The 17,925-nt window shown below is 38.9% G+C and overlaps 1 protein-coding gene across 3 annotated transcripts in view; it reads right to left on the bottom strand.

Annotated features, from left to right (window-relative positions):
* The window catches only part of LOC134356860 (ERC protein 2), an 878,083-nt gene that overhangs the window by 84,364 nt on the left and 775,794 nt on the right, over positions 1 to 17,925 (bottom strand). For all 3 annotated transcript variants that reach the window (XM_063068069.1, XM_063068071.1, XM_063068070.1), the window contains one exon: positions 11,921 to 12,109. In XM_063068069.1, the coding sequence (XP_062924139.1) occupies positions 11,921 to 12,109 (189 nt within the window). The remainder of the gene's footprint in view (positions 1 to 11,920; positions 12,110 to 17,925) is intronic.

Below are 17,925 nucleotides of genomic sequence, written 5' to 3'. Positions count from 1 at the left end.
CTGTTTCCATCAGGGCAGGCAGGTTATCTTCCTTTATGTCTGCCTGCCTTGATGTCGAAGGTCGAGGTTCGTCGTCTGCTGTGGCTGATGTGGAAGGCTTGAAAAACGACAGTATGCTTGACTGCTAGCCTCGCGCAGTTTTCTACCATCTCATGCAGTTGCTTCACATTCAGTTCCTGGACGACTTCACTTTCGGTCTGTTCACTACTGCATTCAGTTTTGATTGTTATCCTTTCCTCTTCCAACTGCATCAGCTCTTCATCTATCAGTTCTTGGTCATGGGATGCCAAAACCTCTTCAACATCATCTTTGTCAACTTCCACAAGCCAAACTCACTTTGTCCTTACTTTGTTCACCACGATCGAAACGCTTAAATTATGTCTAGTTTTAAGCTAAATGTAAGACCCTTACGAGCTTTTAGGCTTTTCCGATACCTTAGAACTCATCTTGCTAACGGCTGCTCACAGGCACGTGTTTAAGCAATGCCGGCGAGAATGCAGTTCCGGGAGATGAGCTTGGCTGCTCGGGGCGCGCGCTGCTTTTTTTGCGCACTTTTTTTCGTAACAGTGAAAACACCTTCTGTTCGCGAAAACAGGTAACTAATGTAGGTCTTTCGTAATAGCGAGGTTTCATAAAGCGAACATTCGAAAAGCAGGGGACACCTGTATCAAAGATAACCAGAATACTGTATGTGATATGAGTGCGCATCATTATGTGCAGAAAATTGCCTCATTAAAAAGCATGTTTTGAATGGATAGGCCATCATAACAACACACACAAAATGCTGGAGTAACTCAGCAGGCAAGGCAGCATCTAGGAAAAGAGTAAACAGTCCACGTTTCCCCGGGTCTTGGCTGAAATGTCGACTGTTTGCTCTTTTCCATAGATGCTGCCTGGCCTGCTGAGTTCATTCAGCATTTTGTGAGTGTTGTTATGATTTCCAACATCTGCAGATTTGCTCGTGTTTGTTAGGCCACCGTAACTTTTGATCAAGAAAGGACTGAAGAATAAATTGGATGTAGGCTTTATCAGATTGAAGTCTGTGATACAAAGCCGATATTGACATACTATTAAAGTCTATAACTTAAGATAAAATCAATTAGAAACGCAAAGGTTAATCAAGAAAAAACAATGAATATCTGAGAAAGGCATTTCCATAGGTTTTGAAGGAAGCATGACCATTTAGATAAAAAGTGCAATGGTAGCATAGTGTTGCAACTGACATCCAAATGCCTGGATTACTGATCTGGAGATACAAGTTGAAACCTAATCACAGCAGCAAGAGAACTAAATTTGGAATTAAAAATCTGAAATCATGGTGACCATGAAACCACCAAATTGTTGTAAGAAGCCTCTAACTCATCAGCATCCTTTAGAGATGGAACTCTCCCATCCTTTACCAGTCTGTTTTACATGTATCAATGTGGTTGTGGTTAATTGGCCACTGGAATGGCCAAACAAGTCTCACAGTCAAGAGCAATGATTGAATAGAGTATAAACGATAGCCTTGTTCGCACTTTCCACATCTTGTGATCAAATACATTAAAAAAAGCTCATAGGGTTGTTTTGATTTATCTATACAACACTGTAGTTCAATGTCAAACTCAAGATTTAGAATCGGAATAGCTTTGGGTAGCAAGTCAATGTCATTGCATCCAGAAAAAGCAAGAAAACCCAACGGCAAGCAGAGTTCTGGCTGAATAAATTCAGGTCAATAGCAAAAGAAATAAATGTAACAATGGAAACATAAAATTGGCCCACGGAATGAAACTTTACAGAAGTGCATGTGGCATCACGTTAAGTAGCGTCTGAAGGATGACACCCTAGATTAGTACTTGGCCTACATATGATCTGGACTTAGATGTAAGAAACATGTCTTTGAAACTTTTTGACAGCATACAAATGTTAGTTTTGCTAACCATGACAATAACAGTAATAATGCTTCTGGAAGAAATATGTTCTCAGAGTGACCAAATAATTTGTAAATTCAATATCCATAGATGTGAATTTCCCTCTATTCAGGACATTTACAAAGACTGGTGTGTAAAAAGGGCCCGAGGGATCATTGGGACCCGAGTCACCCCAACCACAAACTGTTCCAGCTGCTCCCACCTGAGAAACAGTACTGCAACATAAAAGCCAGGACCAACAGGCCTTCATCTTCCACCAGGCCTTCAGACTGATTAATACATGCTGATACAATTGTATTTCTTTCAAATATTGACTGTCCTGTTGTACATACTATTTTTTATAAATTACTATAAATTGCACATTTAGACAGAGATGTAATGTAAAGATTTTTACTCATGTATATGAAGAATGTAAGTAATAAAGTCAATTCAATTCAATTCATTATTTTGGGAGTGAAAACAATGTATATGTACTGAGGGATGAATCGGCACAGTAACACAGGGACTACAACGCATAATTACCTGGAAATGATAAATACGAGTAAATATCTTCAGAGAAAAGGGCAAGAGAATTTTATGTTTTTCAGATGAAAGCAACAGTGCATATTGTCATCTATGGCTCAGGTGACAGAATTCTTGCTTCTGAATCAAGATGTTTGGGTCGATGTTTCACTCAAGAATGAAGCACTAATATCTAGACTGAGAGTCAGGTGGAGTACTGCAGGAGTATTGCACTCTTGCACTCTATGAGATGTCGAACAAGGCATCGGATGATCATATAAGATTGCATAGTGGTGGTCTGAAGATTAGTGAGGGAGTTATTTGGTACATTGCTACGTCTACATCTCACACAATATTACCAAGCATGACCACCTGCTTACTACTTACACTATATCATTGGGAACCTGTTACAGGCAAATGGATCTAGCTGTTCCTACAAATGACTTAACTTTAAAAAATATTGCAATAGCTAATAATGTACTTTGTGAGACCTGTAAGGGCTATAAAAGGTGCTGCAGAAACACAAATGTTCCTTCCTTTTTTTAATTTAAATTTTAAAAATCTTTGAATGCTCTATGCAGCTGAATTGTTCCATTAAAGAATGTAGTGGAAAGACTGAGGGTAGATTTAGCAAAACTATACAGAGAAGAAATAAAATTTATATTGCAGCTTATATATGCATTTCTAAATAACAATAAAAGAGGACTGATTGTTCTCATAATCTAACATAGTGACTTTCATATTTTGTTCAAAATGTCTTAATGAATAGTCATTGACTAACTTTTGCATTGTTGTCTTTATGTAAAGTAAGAAATGCTGCCATCAATATTTGTAAAATAAATTCCTGCAAACAGTATCATGATGATCTGTTTTGAAATGTTGACTGAGGGGAAAAATACTGTCAGTGCTACCACTTCTTGCAATAATATCTGGTGATCTTTTACATTTACCTGAGACGGCAGATAAGGCATTAGTTTAATGTCCCAGCTGAGCACTGTCTAGGAGCATCCTCCAGATTTGTGCTCAAGCCTCAGGAATGGGACGAGCCCCAGACACATTGGCTCAAAAGATAAGAATGCTACCAATTGAGACAACGCTGACAGTAAAATAATGAGAAGCAATTTGAAATACAACATAGAAGAGTACAGTGCAGTTAGGCCAGTCAGCCCACAACGTTGCACTAATTTATAGAAAATATACTATTCCTGTATATGACGTATATCCCTCCATTCCCTTCTATCTAAAAGCCTATAAACTTGCCCAAACTACCAGTTTCCACAACTATTGTGGTAACCCATTCCAGGTACCTACCACTGTGTAAAAAAACTTACCTGTCACATCACCTTTAAACCTCCCTGCTCTAATCTTAAAAGCATGTCCTCTATGTGTTTGAGATCTTTACCCTAGGGAAAAGATTATGACTGTATAACCTATTGATGCTTCTCCTAACTTTAAAAATCTTTATCAGGTCTTCCCTCATGCTCCGACACTAGGGAGAACAACCTAATTTGGTCCAATCTTTCTTAATAGTGTCCATAACCTTTTCATGTTGGGACTACCAGAACTGCACACAATACTCCAAGTGTGGTCTGACTGAAGTTTTATAAAGCTGAGCATGATTTTCCTACTCAACAAACCTACTACTGAACCATAGACTTGGACCCTAAGATCCTTCTGTACTTCAGTGCTATTAACGGATCTACCATTAATTGCATCCTTTTATTTGATCTCCCAAAGTGCAACACCTCACACTTGCCCAGATTAAATTTCATCTGCCACTTCTCTTCCCACATCTGTAACTGTTCTATATCTCACTATATACTTTGATAGTCCTTTACACTGTCAACAACTCCACTAATCTTAGTACCATCTGCAAATTTGCTAATCTAATCTACCCATCTGCATTTTCATCCAAATCATTTACATATATCTCAAACAACAGAGGTTATAGAATTTATCTTTGTGCATACCATCAGTTACAGGCCTTCAGCCAGAATTACGGCCTTTCATTCCTATTCTGAACCCAAACTTGTAATTCATGCTGAATCCCATGAATCTTTATCTTCCATATCAGCCTACCATGAAAGTCCTTATACAATGTCTTACTAAAGTTAATGTCAAACAATATCTATTGCTTTACCTTCATCAAGCACTTTTGTCACCTCCTCAGAAAAGTCTATCAAGTTTGTAAAGCATGAGTCGCATCACACAAAGTCATGTTGTTTGTCCCTAGCAGGCCATGCCTTTCCAAATGTGCATACAATCTGTCCCTAAGTATTCTCTCCAGTATCTTCACAATCACAGATGTGTGGATCATTCATCCATAATTCTTTGATTATCCATACTTCCCTTCTTGAAAAAAGGCATGGCATTTGCGATACTCCAGTCCTCCAGGATGGCCAATCAGCCATACAGTGTAAGAAATTAGAAATTAAAAATCAGGGAATGAAAATAGGTGGAGTTTGGGAACTAAGAATAAATGCAAGGTTACAATGCAGAGTTAATGAGAGAGTAGAACGAATGCAATTTAGGAAACGAATGAGCTATATTTTATGGAGACCATAGGACAGGTATAACTTTGGAAAGTCAATGCTGGAGGGATGGATAAAAATTCCAGCAACTTCTATGGATTGCAGATGGCCAATGCAATTTGTTTTTTAGTGCGTGGGTGGGGTGGGGGTTTGATGTTCTTGCTGCCATTTGCGTGATTTGTTTTGTTTTGTGCGTTGGGGAGTTGATGCCTTTCTTTGAATGGTTCCATGGTTTTCTTTGTTTCATGGCTGTCTGGAGAAGATGAATCTCAGAGTTGTATACTGCATACATACTTTGATGATAAATATACCTTGAACCTTGAATAACATATCAACACGAGAGACTTCATTTCTATCTTCTGATGCACAGTAAATGATTAAAAAATTGATTACAATTCTAAAACTAATTTAATTTATTTATCATTTTTCCAGCTGGTCCAGATCCTGCTGCAAGCTTTAATAGCCTTCCTCACTGTCTACTATGCCTCCAATTTTGATGTCATCCACAAATTTGCTGATCCAGCTTACTATATTATTATTCAGCTCATTGATATAGGTATAACTTCCAAATACCTATTATACCTATCCTATGGTCTCCATAAATTATAGCTCATTCGTTTCCTAAATTGCATTCATTCTACGCTCTCATTAACTCTGCATTGTAACCTTGCATTTATTCTTAGTTCCCAAACTCCACCCATTTTCATTCCCTGATTTTTACCTTCTAATTTCTTGCACTGTATGGCTGATTGGCCATCCTGGAGGACTGGAGTATTGCAACAACAGACTCGTGACTGCACCATGCAGCACACCACTAGTCATGGGACTCCAGTCAAAGAGGCAACCATTTACTACCATTCTCTAGCTTCTCCCACGAACCCAATGGTTAATCCAATTTACTACCTTATCCTCAATGCCAAGCAACTGAACCGTCTTGACCAACCTCCCAATGTAGAACTTTGTCAAACAGCTTGATAAAGTGCATGTAGACAACATCCACTGCCTTCCCTTCATCAACTGTCCTGGTAACTTCCTTGAAAAGCTATACAATTGGTTAGACATGACTCACCGCACACAAATTTATGTTGACCATAAGACCATAAGATATTAGGTCATTTGTATCATCGAATCTGCTCTACCATTTCATCATGGCTGATCCATTTTTCCTCTCAGCTCAAATCTCCTGCCTTCTCCCTGTATCCCTTCATGCCTTGACCAATCACATATCAACCTCTACCTTAAATATACCTAAAGACTTGGCTTCCACAGTTGCCTGTGGCAACGATTCTTAAAAGAAACAATCAGTCACAACACAGACCTTCTGTGGAATACCACTAGTCACTGGCAGCCAACTAAAAAGGGCACCCTTTATTCACACTCTTCGCCTCCTGCCAATTAGCCACTGCTTTATCCATGCTAGAATCTTTTCTGTAATACCAAGGGCTTGTAGCTTGTAAAGCAGCCTCATGTGTGGCATCTTGGCAAAGGCCTTCTGAAAATCCAACTATCACAACATCAACAGATTCTCCTTTGTTTATCCTGCTTGTTATTTCCTCAAAGAATTTCAACAGATATGTCAGGCAAGATTTTCCCTTGAGGAAACCATGCTGGCTATGGCCTATTTTATCATGTGCCTCCAGGTATTCGTAAACCACATCCTTAACAATCAACAATATCTTCCCAACCATTGAGGTCAGACTAACAGGCCTATAATTTCCTTTCTTCTGCTTCCCTCCCTTCTTGAAGGGTGGAGTGACATTTGCAATTTTCCAGTTTTCCAGATCCATTCCAGAATCTAGTTATTCTTGAAAGATCATTACTAATGCCACCTCCATCTCTTCAGCCACCTCTTTCAGACCCCTGTGGTGTGTACCACCTGGTTCAGGTGACCTATCTACTTTCAGACCTTTCAGTTTCCCAAGAACTTTCTCCTTTGTAATGGTAACTTCACACACTTCATGATGTCTGACACCTGGAACTGCCACTATACTGATAGTGTCTTCCACAGTGAAGATCGGTGAAAATTCTCACTTGGTTTGTCCGCCATTTCTTTTACCCTTATTACTACCTATTCAGCAGCGTTATCCAGTGGTCTAATATCCACTCTCACCTCTTTTTTACACTTCATGTATCTGAAGAAACTTTTGATATCCCTTTTAATATTATTGGCTAGATTACTTTCGTATTCCATCTTTACCTTTTTAATGACTTCTTAGTTGCCTTCTGTTGATACTTCAAAGCTTCCCAATCCTCTAACTTCCCACTAATCTTGGCTTGGACTTCTCTTGTTAGCCACAGTTGTGTCATCTTGCCTTTAGAATACTTCTACCTCTTTAGGATGTATATATATCCTGTGCTTTCCAAATTGCTTCCAGAAATTCCAGCCATTGCTGCTCTGCCATCATCCCAGCCAGTGTCCTTCTCTAACCAGTTCTGGCCAAATCCTCTCTCGTGCCTCTGTAATTTCCTTTACTCCACTATAATACTGATACATCTGACTTTAGCTTCTGCTTCTCAAATTTCAGGGTGAATTCAATCATATTATGATCACTTACCCCTAAGGTTCTTTTATCTTAAGCTCTCTAATCAATTCTGGTTCATTGCACATAGACTTTTTAACACCCTGCTTCCACCCAGCACACATGTATGCCCTGCTCCTACCCTCCCCACTCCCCATACACTCACCCTGTACTGGTCACTTTTCATCTTTTATTGCTGCTGTTTCAAATATTTATACTACTGCTTGTTTTTCTTTATAATAGTGCCAGTAACATTATACTGTCTTACATAAACATGCACCTCACACTCTATGTCAACTTGTCAATCTGCAGGCCATGCGACTCAGGGACTTGTGCTAATATTATTTTGTGACTCTATGTGCTGGATCGTACTCTATGTGTTGTGTGTGATCATGCATGCTGTGTTTTGCACCTTGGCCCCAGAGGAACCATGTTTCCCTTAGCTGTATACATATGCATGGTTGAATAAGAATCTTGAACTCGAACTTGAGATGAAGCATTTGATCTCTGGCAATGATCTAAAGTAACTAGAGCAAAGATTAGAGAGGGAGGAAGAATCGCAAGACTGGGTGGTGGGAGCTAGAACTCCCTGCCCGAAAGAGTGGCTGAAACACAAACCCAGCTGGTGAATGGATGCACTTGATAAACTGTGACCTGCCCCACAACGTATCAAGAGCTGGAAGGTTAGATCTTCTGGGAAGCTCTTTTTATTTTCAAAGTAGCAGAAATACAGTGGGCGAAAATGTCCTCTTTCCGTACTGTAAATTTTCCATGAAACATTTGTTTTCAACTGAAGATCTGATAGGGAGCTTCTTAATTAATGATTCACTGTTAATAATCTCGGCACAATTCCTGCAATGAGACTGACAGGCTTATTGCTCCTAGATGAGGGAGGAAAGTGACACTGAATCAAGTGCCTGCTCATTTGGGAACTAGAGTGTACAGTTAGACAAAAATAACATTCACAATCACAAACCAGTATTTTGCTTACTGGTAACAATTAAAATCTTAATGGCATATAATTCTTAATAACAAAAAATCCATAATTCTAACTTTTAAAAGGACTAATTCAAAGAAAACTAACAATTTTTTTGTTAACGCAAACACGAGGAAATCTGCAGATGCTGGAAATTCAAGCAACACACATAAAAAATGCTGGTGAACGCAGCAGGCCAGGGAGTATCTATAGGAAGAGGCACAGTCGACGTTTCAGGCCGAGACTCTTCGTCAGGGCAAAATTTTTTGTTAATTTTTACACCAGTATCCACTGCACTTTCTTATGTGACCCGTTTGGCGTTTTAAAATCACATATGATTTACTCACTCCACAGTGCTTATTCCTGTCCTTGTTTTTAGAGTGTTATGATACCTTAAAATAACACATAATAATGTGGTAATATCAACAGCTAGGTCCAGTACTAGTACTCTTCCAAATTCAGTGCTGAGTCAAGCAGTTAACCAAAACAAAAACTTTATTACAACATCATGCTGCTCTCCCAGTGGGCAGCTTTCACCCTCTTCAAGTGATGGGAAGTGCGAAAAGACTTCCCATTGTGAGTGCAGCATACTATAAGAGTAACATTTAATTTCATTTAAACATCTATTCATTTATGAAGTTCGATGAGTGAGCGCTGAGGAGGTTAAAGTTGGACGAGGCCGGACTTACTCTACTGCATGAAGCTTCGAGTCTGCTGAAATTGTAAAAATAACCTTGAAATAGCTGATGGCTACTTTTGCTCTGGCAAGCTGTTCTTTCTTTTAGATCATATCAAGTAAAACAGACACAATTTTGAAGTTATTTACTTCCCAGATTAAATTGGCAATCGTTAGCTCAACAGCATTTCTTGTAACATTGCACATTCTTTTAAGCCTTTGGTACACCAAAATAACTGTATTCATCTTGAGAAGCCTGATAATTTGTGGGTATACAGAAAGTGTTTCCTTTGGCTATCAATATTGGTGTCAGGAGGCAGAAGTATAAATTCTGTTGTATAAGTTCAGCAAGGACTTATCCTGTGAATGTCAGGGGTTAAAACAATGCTATTATTTCTTGTTGACAGATTCAACACGCGATCAATAAGTCGGTTGTTATATAAAATAAATAAATAAATACTTAAGGACATACATCAACTTGCACATGTAATGTCAGGCAGTATGAATCTGGGTAGGATTCTCTCTCTATTATGTTCCTAGAACTACAGAATCATAGAATTTCTGCAATTCTTCGGCCTTGTGTTTGCCATCTCCACCTTATTTGTTCATAAAAACAGACAATGATTTCATCAGGAAACTGTTCACAATGTGTACTTCAAGTCTTGGGCATTTTGTAGAAAATAGTTTTACGGTAGCCCAAGTTTTGCTCTGCAAAGCTGCATTGCGTGGTTGTTACAATGTTATGGTGTACTAGCATAATGCTAGTATACACACCTTCTTGCAGTGCCTGGGAAGGTCTGTATGGGCCAGTGAGCACATTAACAGCTTCACTGTCCTGTATGGGCAGGATAAGCTGCTCAGCTTTGACAGCAGTCAAAGAAAAAAACAAAACTGCTTCCATCTGCAAGCACATGTTATGCTTTTGTTGCCAATAAAGCAAGCACAGAAAACCATACCTTTAGTAATGGATGGGCCATTGCAATGCTGCGCTGTTTACACCACTGGACTGTTGCAGACAACAGATAACTGTGCACAGGGCTCAAATATTGAAGTACATTGTAAAGCTGCACCTTTTAAAAACAAAACTGCTTACATGACATCCTACATTATTTTCATTAAAAATCCAAGCTATTTGCAATTTAACTACAACAGAAGTGGTCTTTCAGTTATCTTTAATATTATCAGCTTTCTAAAATCAGAATGTGTTTGCATTTACTCAGCTGTTCCCATAGTTTCACATTTCATGAGCTGTTGTTACAGTTCGTAGTTTCCCATGTGACTGGATTAAAAGCTACATAATGAGCTATTTAATAGCTCAAAGTTGCTTTTGTGCACCCACTGGTGCATATGTTCAGATTGCTTGACTTTTATTATTGCAAAGCAGCAAAATCTGAAAACCTCTCTTTATTTTCAATGGAGCAGGACTTCAATGAATTCTTTGCGATTTACAGATACCACTCAGCACGGCTTGGGTGAAGAGGTCAAATACCTATATAACAAATTCTTCAGCATCTTCTCATTCTCAGTATTCATTTGTACAATCGGGACACCATTTTCATTATTTTATAGAAAGGACTCTGGTTTGGCATCAGATGTTCCATTTTAGAACAGACACAAATTAATTGTTTATTCACAAGTAAAGTCCTACCTAAATTGAAGGAAACACTTCAAGACATTGAAGCTGAAGTATTGCAACAAATGAAATATTGACTTTCAAATTAATAAATGTGTTTTGCAAATATCATCAAGCATATTTATTTCTAATTACAAAGGAAGAAAATGGGTTTAAGCTCGATCAATGCTTACACTTTTAAAAAACATTTTGTACCTGCTGAGAATGGAGCTGCGTTGATACTGCTGTTCGTCCTCAGCTGTCAGCTACTATACTTCAGCAAGGATCAGGAAGCGAGTACAGGTGTCACTCAGCACTATTGGCCCAGGGACACGGGTGTGAGGTGGGGATTACAGCTTCTTTCCCTCTCATGTCCATTTCGAGGGATGTTCAGCCCAAAACTTACCTTGGTTCAGCCCCAGAAGCAGATCCCACGAGCCTGAGACTGTTCCTCGCCAGAAGGAATGCTGAACTCCTTGCACTTTTGAAGACAAAACCACCAGTTTTCCTGCTAATAGTAAATGACTCCTGACTTGAGGCCAGACAGGCTGTTCAACTCTCTGCACAGACAGAGTGTCAGAATGAGAATGGGTGTGTGCATCTGTGCGTGTGCACAAGTGTGCAAATGTGTGTGCGAAAGAGGGTGTGTGTGTGAGAATGTGCATGATAAAGCAAAGTGTGAGAGAGTAAAAGTGTGTATATGTAAGAGCGAGTGAGTGAGACTGTGTGTGAGAGAATGTGAGATAGAGAGTGTATGAGATGGAGAGTAAGTATGTGAGAGAGTGAGACAGAGCATGTGAGGGAGCATGAGTGCAAGAGAGTGAGTGTGAGGGAGTACGTGAGTGAGTGAGAGAGAGAGAAAGAAAGAGAGAGAGTGTGAGAGGGAGTTAGTGAAGCAATGAATAGGGAAGCAGCTCTAAAAATGACCTAATATAACATAACCTCAATTTCTTCAAAATTGCAATTTAAATAGTGCTTTACTCTGAACCAGCCATTATAAATTGAGATGTTTTAATTTACAGTTATTGTGAAGAGTGAAGAGAATGGTGATCAGCTTTTTTCCGTCCTTGTTTGAAGAAAAGTTGACATTACTACTGGAAGATTACATGTTTTGTGCCTTCCTCCAGCTGTAGGATCTCAAGCAAAACGGCAAAACACGAATCTATCTGTGGAGGATGTAATTAGAATATCTCACCTGTACAGGTGTCAAAGTCTGCAACTGACGTTCCCGGGAAACCTCATCCTCCTCTTCCTCCATGACCGATAATGATGGCAATCCTGCCAAGACTTGCGGATTACGCTCCAGACAAAGTGTAGTCAGGTGATCGATGTACAGTTTTAATTTGATGCGGTGGTTGAATGCCTCCAACAGTGACTGGATCATCTAACAGAAAATGATATTGATTTACACCAGAGAAGTATACGTGGAGGAATGTAGCTCTTTGCTAAAATTCGCAAAAAGAATTTCACTAGCATACAATTTCTGCTCCAAGCTTATAGCATTTCACAAGTATTCATTGTGCAATGGCAGAATAAAGATAGTTCCCATATTTACAATGACATATGCAACCACAAATGTTAGAAATAGACGTCTACGGTTGGGCTAACCTGGAATTCTGTAAAATTGCTTGCATTGACTGCACAGTTAAAAATTAGTGATGGCAAATGAACTGTGATACTTTAGCATGGTGGCAACAATTACTGAACGAAAAGAATTTACAGACCTTTGGAAGCCTGTAATCCTAATTGTGTTCATTTATAAAATGCATCATTTTGCTGTTAAGAGATGCAGTCACAGATAAATTACATTGGAAGTGCTTCAAAGATATTGTAAAACATTTCCATTGGAATTTTCAACAACCTTAGGTCAACAAGATTAATCTTCAATTGCAACACAACAGTAGCTATTGTAAAGCCATATTTCACACAACAAAAGTATCTGAAATGAGGTACAAGGGAAACTTACTAAATGCCTATGACTATTCCCCAATAGAGGAGTTTGCTTACTATCTTACACTGATTAATGAACATTTCAAGGACAAGAATGGATACATCACATCATAAAGTTTTTCTGGATGTCTGACAGCCAGGTAAGAACATAAAAACGAATAATATACGTAGTAATTAGATGGAATATAATAAGGTGAAGCATACATACAGCAACTTTACAAAATTGGAGCGTTATTAGTTTTTATGAAATAAATCTGTGTGCTGTCAATAACTGTCATTATTTAGACAAAATAATGAACATCACTTATTTTGTTCAAACATACTATATTTCAAAATGCTAGGGATTTAAGTGCCAATAGTTTTGAGCATGAAATATAAAAGAAACCATAAAACAAGTATTTTTGACAGATACAATTATGTGCATTTTTTTTTCATTTTGTATCACAGTTGTTTAAAACAATTCTGTTTTACTTTCTTGGAAACAGGAGCTTTATTCGATTCCTTCTAATTATCCCAATGCTTTTTTTTATATTTCCAATATCCAAAACCATCTTGATCACCCTGAGGTAAGCAAACAATGGTTAAGGGAATGGGAGTTCTGATCAAGGGGGCACTAAATTTAATATAAACCAGAACAAACCTCCAAGAGGCCCACAACCTTGTCGTAGGGTTTGGCGACTCACGTGCCTCAGTGGCCCAGAGAGCTATGTCGGCTGAAGTCAGGGCTTCATGTTTTGACACTGGTAGAGTCATGCATGCCAAACAGGTCAAAGGGTAGAGGCCAGACGAAGAGCGGTTCATTGAACCTCCAGGTGTAGGGGTTCAGCTCAGGGCTAACAACCCTGTCTGGTAAAACAAAGCTGTTATGGAAACAGCGATGAAGAATCCTACATCAGAGTATGATGGTATTCTTGAGTCCTCTCTGGGACTTGCATGACTGACAGTACTGAAAACTGAGGGGAAGCTACTGGCATAGTGAATGAAGCTCTGAACACTTTTTATACTACCACGTCTTCCATCCAAAATGATAGCGTAAAACACACGTTGCTGGGTCAAAATTCCAGAACTTACTCCTCAGCTATTTGTGCTATGTGTTGTGTTGTGTCTTGTTGGTCATCTGTTTTGCACCTTGGCTCTAAAGCAACACTATTTTGGTTGGCTATATTCATATATGGTTGAATGATAATTAAACATGAAACTTAAAGCTTTATGAGTATACTTTCACCACAGACTACACATACTAAAGGCGAGAGCTCACTAGCATCTTCACAATGACAAGTTTGGCCAGCCAATAAAAGCTGCTCTTGGCTCTATTACTCAATCCCATGACGGAATAAGCAACTTTCAAACATTCTCCAAGTGAAGGAGATTCAGAAGTGCATTTGTCCTATTAAATACACCAGCACTTTTACACTTGAGCTGAATTTGTTCAAACAGTAGAAGGGTTATGTGCTGATGGAATTATTGTCAGATTATTTTTTCAAGTCTCTATCATTGTCGTCTCTGGATTTGGTTTAATAATGTAAGTGCAAGGAGCTTTTACCACTGTAAACACAGTTCACAGGTACACAACCACGGCCTTTGCTAAAGCAGAATAAATTTAACAATACTTTTAATTGTAAGTCATCATCAAATTCCTGCTGATTTTAAATACCATTTTATATGTGCTCTAATTAATACTAAACCTACAAGGAGGTAGCATTTCTAGATAAAATTGGAAATTTTGGTCAATACAATCTTAGCATGTTTGCGTTTATATGATACCTTTAATGGAGAATACACCCAAAAGCAACATCTCAATCAAATAAAACTGGGCACCACCAAAGAAGACATTAGTTCAGGAGGGATATAAGAGCATGAAAGGATACAGAACTGAGGTGGGGATTATGGAGAGAATGCTTCCGGTGTGGTCTCTTGTATACCAATGGGAGAGACCCAACCTAGATTGGGAGACTGCTTCACCGAACATCTAAACTCTATCCACCAGAAAAAGTGGGATCTCCCAGTCGCCACCCATTTCAATCCTACTCCTGTTCAGACATGTAAATACATGGCCTCCTCTACTGCCACGATGAGGCCACACTCAGGTTGGAGGAGCAACACTTTATATTCCATCTGGGTGGCCTCCAACCAGATGGATTGAACATCAATTTCTTGAACTTCCAGTAATGCCCCCCCACTTCACCATTCCTCATTCCCATTTCCCTCTCTCCCTTATCCCCTTACCTGCCCATCAACTCCCTCGGGTGCTCCTCCTCCTTTTCTTTCTTCCATGGTCTTCTGTCCTCTCCTACCAGATTCTCCCTTCTCCTGCCCTTTACCTATTTTGTCAATCGAATTCCCAGCTCTTTACTTCACCCCTCCCTCCCTCCCCCATCCCCGTTTCACCTATCACCTCTACCTTGTATTTCTTCCTCCCCTCCCCCCACCTTCTTACTCTGACTTCTCATCTTTATCTCCAGTTCTGATGAAGGGTGTCGGCCAGAAACATCGGCTGTTTACTCTTTTCCATAGATGCTACCTGGCCTGCTGAGTTCCTCCAACATTATGTGTGTGTTACTAGCAATGCCTCCTACATTCAAATTCTGATCGTACTCATCTGGTAAGTTTCACTTCTAGAACAGAGTAGAATTCCTTTAATCAGGACTAGCTATTCCCAGTAGTACCAACAATAAATACTCACAGATTGCAAGCTTCAATCTTACTTGAATGATGGCAAATTTGGCAAGGCCGTTCCAGAAAGTATTTGGGACAATTCCTTAGCACATTACCACTTGTTTCAGGTACAAGATAAAGTTCTCAGCGCCGTGCTTTACAGGATGTTGCGAAGGGGCAGGATATGGATGGGAAAGGGGTACAAGGGTAGATTCTTGATATTGGTTTTCACAGAGAGATGGAGGAAGAGAAACTACTGCTAAAGGCATTCAAGATATGTTCTCCCAAAATAGGCAATGGAGGAGAAGTGGATGGTAATCCTGATTGGGTTCAAGGCCACAAGAGCTAAATGATCACAATTTGATAACTTAACCATCTTTGTCTATAGGAATTTTCAAAGCTCAAGTAATTTCCTTCACAATATCTGCCTCTAGTGCAATACGAAAAATATTTTTTGACTTTGAAATTATTTAAATCTTTTTGAAAAAATAGGTGCTGTTGATAAAAGGATTTTTATTTCAATTCCAAAAGGATAAATAATTTTTAAGTAATCAGTGGTGGAGCAAGGTTTCTGAGGCACCCTATTGCACTGGCTCCCAACAAAGCAATCCCAAGAGCTTCATTGCTCCTTCTTCATTAACCTATAACTCCGAAACCTGTTGTCCTTACCAAGTCTCTCCCCATTGACTCTTTAGCCACTTACCTGCATTAAGGGGCAATTTACAGAAGTTAATTAACTACCAGCAAGCCTTCAGCATCTGGAGAAAACTAAATTAAAATATATTATAAGACTGGAAGAAACTGGACTGAAAATAGTGATCGTAACTGAAAAAGGTTTAGCTCCTTGAAGCAACACAGACAAAATGCTGGAGGATTGATGATCCTCCATGAAGGGCCCTAATGAAGGGTCTCGGCCTGAGCCATCGACTATACTCTTTTCCACAGATGCTGCATGGCCTGCTGAGTTCCTCCAGCACTTTGTGTGTATTGCCTGGATTTCCAGTATCTGCAGATATTCTCCTCTGTTCCTTGAAGCAACAGGTTGGTTTTAACAATTAGGATACTGTACTTATCAGGGAATGAAAACTAAGCTACTGAAGACAAATATATGCTAAATATATACAAGTATGTTCAGGTATGGTACATAACACAAAATTGTCATTGTTCACCATACATTTTATCCAACCAAACAATTTTGAAAAATTGGCAATGGTTATGGTATGAACAAAAATAAACAATAAGATTACATAAATTCATATAAAAGTAGCTAAGGATAGTTTAACTTTAAAAGTGTATTCTTAAAGTTCAGTAGTTGAAACTAACAGAAAGCAGAAAACTGGTTAATGCAGCCCACAAGGCAACTTACCCCACTAGGCCCATGCATTTCCTGCAGAACAATCTATCCAGTCCTATTTCCCCAATTTTTTCCCTGCAACCACAATGCCTATCCATTTCCTCAATGAAGGCTCTGATTCACTCTGTTTCCAATACATTTAAAGGCATCCAGTCGAAGATAACAGTTAACAGATAATTCAAAACTAATTAGTTCAGCTGGTAGCTGCAGAGCTCAAATAAATAAGCAATTGCTTTAAGTCGTGATAAGGAAAGACCTAATTTGTCGGTTTGCTTAATATTATAAACAAAGTCAGAACCACTATTGATCTAATGCTGATTGTGACACCAGGGATCCTGTGAAAATCATTTATACCTATATGTTACACATATTAAATGTACATAAATATTGTAATATACACCAATGTTAACTTTAAATAAAATGATTTTAATTATGTTTAAAGTTGAATTTTAATCTTACTGAGATTTAAAGTGCACAAATCAACTACTCAGGTGCTTTAATAATATGAATACTGCTTTTCACCAAACATCCTTCACTATTTACGCAATTGTTTTGAGCAGAGAAATAAATACCACAGTTACTTCCGGCTCTCAGCCCTTAGGTCGGATTCTTGATTCCCATATGAAAACTGCCAATTTGCTGTCAAAAATGATTCTACACAGATCCAAATAATTAACGATGGCTTCCCTTTCAATATTTATCAGTGTTCCATGTGAACTCACAAGGTAGGAGCGGAAGTGTGCTAGCTGACTTCTCAAATCTCTCTGCCCTGCTTGTGGCTGATCCAAATGTAACCTCAACCTCAAGTCGTTTTTCACACCCTTGCTAATCAAAAATCCATGTAACTCTACCTCAAAGGTAGTCAAAGACATGGCTTCAAAACTGCCCAAAACTGAGGAAGAGAATTCCAAAGATTTTGCTCTGAAATAACTAATCCCTTTGCTTGGAGCCAACTGGGGAAGATGTTCTTAGGATCAGATTGACCCCACTCTTGTCCCATCTTTTTGATTTTTAAAAATAATGTCAATTAAATTTTTAAGTAAATTGTTTTTTATAATTGCTTTTCAAACCTTTTAACTCCTTATAAACTATTTTGACATACCTGAGACAATTTATACTGCTTAATAGCAACAAGCTATGAAAAGATTATCAGTGCTTAGGGGCAGAGCCTCAGGGTCCCGTGCCTGAAAGATAACCATTGAGCAAGGATTGCTCCATTTCACAGGGCAGCGAGTCCAGAA

The sequence above is a fragment of the Mobula hypostoma genome, chromosome 15 (genome assembly GCF_963921235.1).
Source record: "Mobula hypostoma chromosome 15, sMobHyp1.1, whole genome shotgun sequence".
Lineage (NCBI taxonomy): Eukaryota > Metazoa > Chordata > Chondrichthyes > Myliobatiformes > Myliobatidae > Mobula > Mobula hypostoma.
Note: the sequence above shows the minus strand (reverse complement) of the source record. Positions and strands in the feature narration are given on the sequence as shown.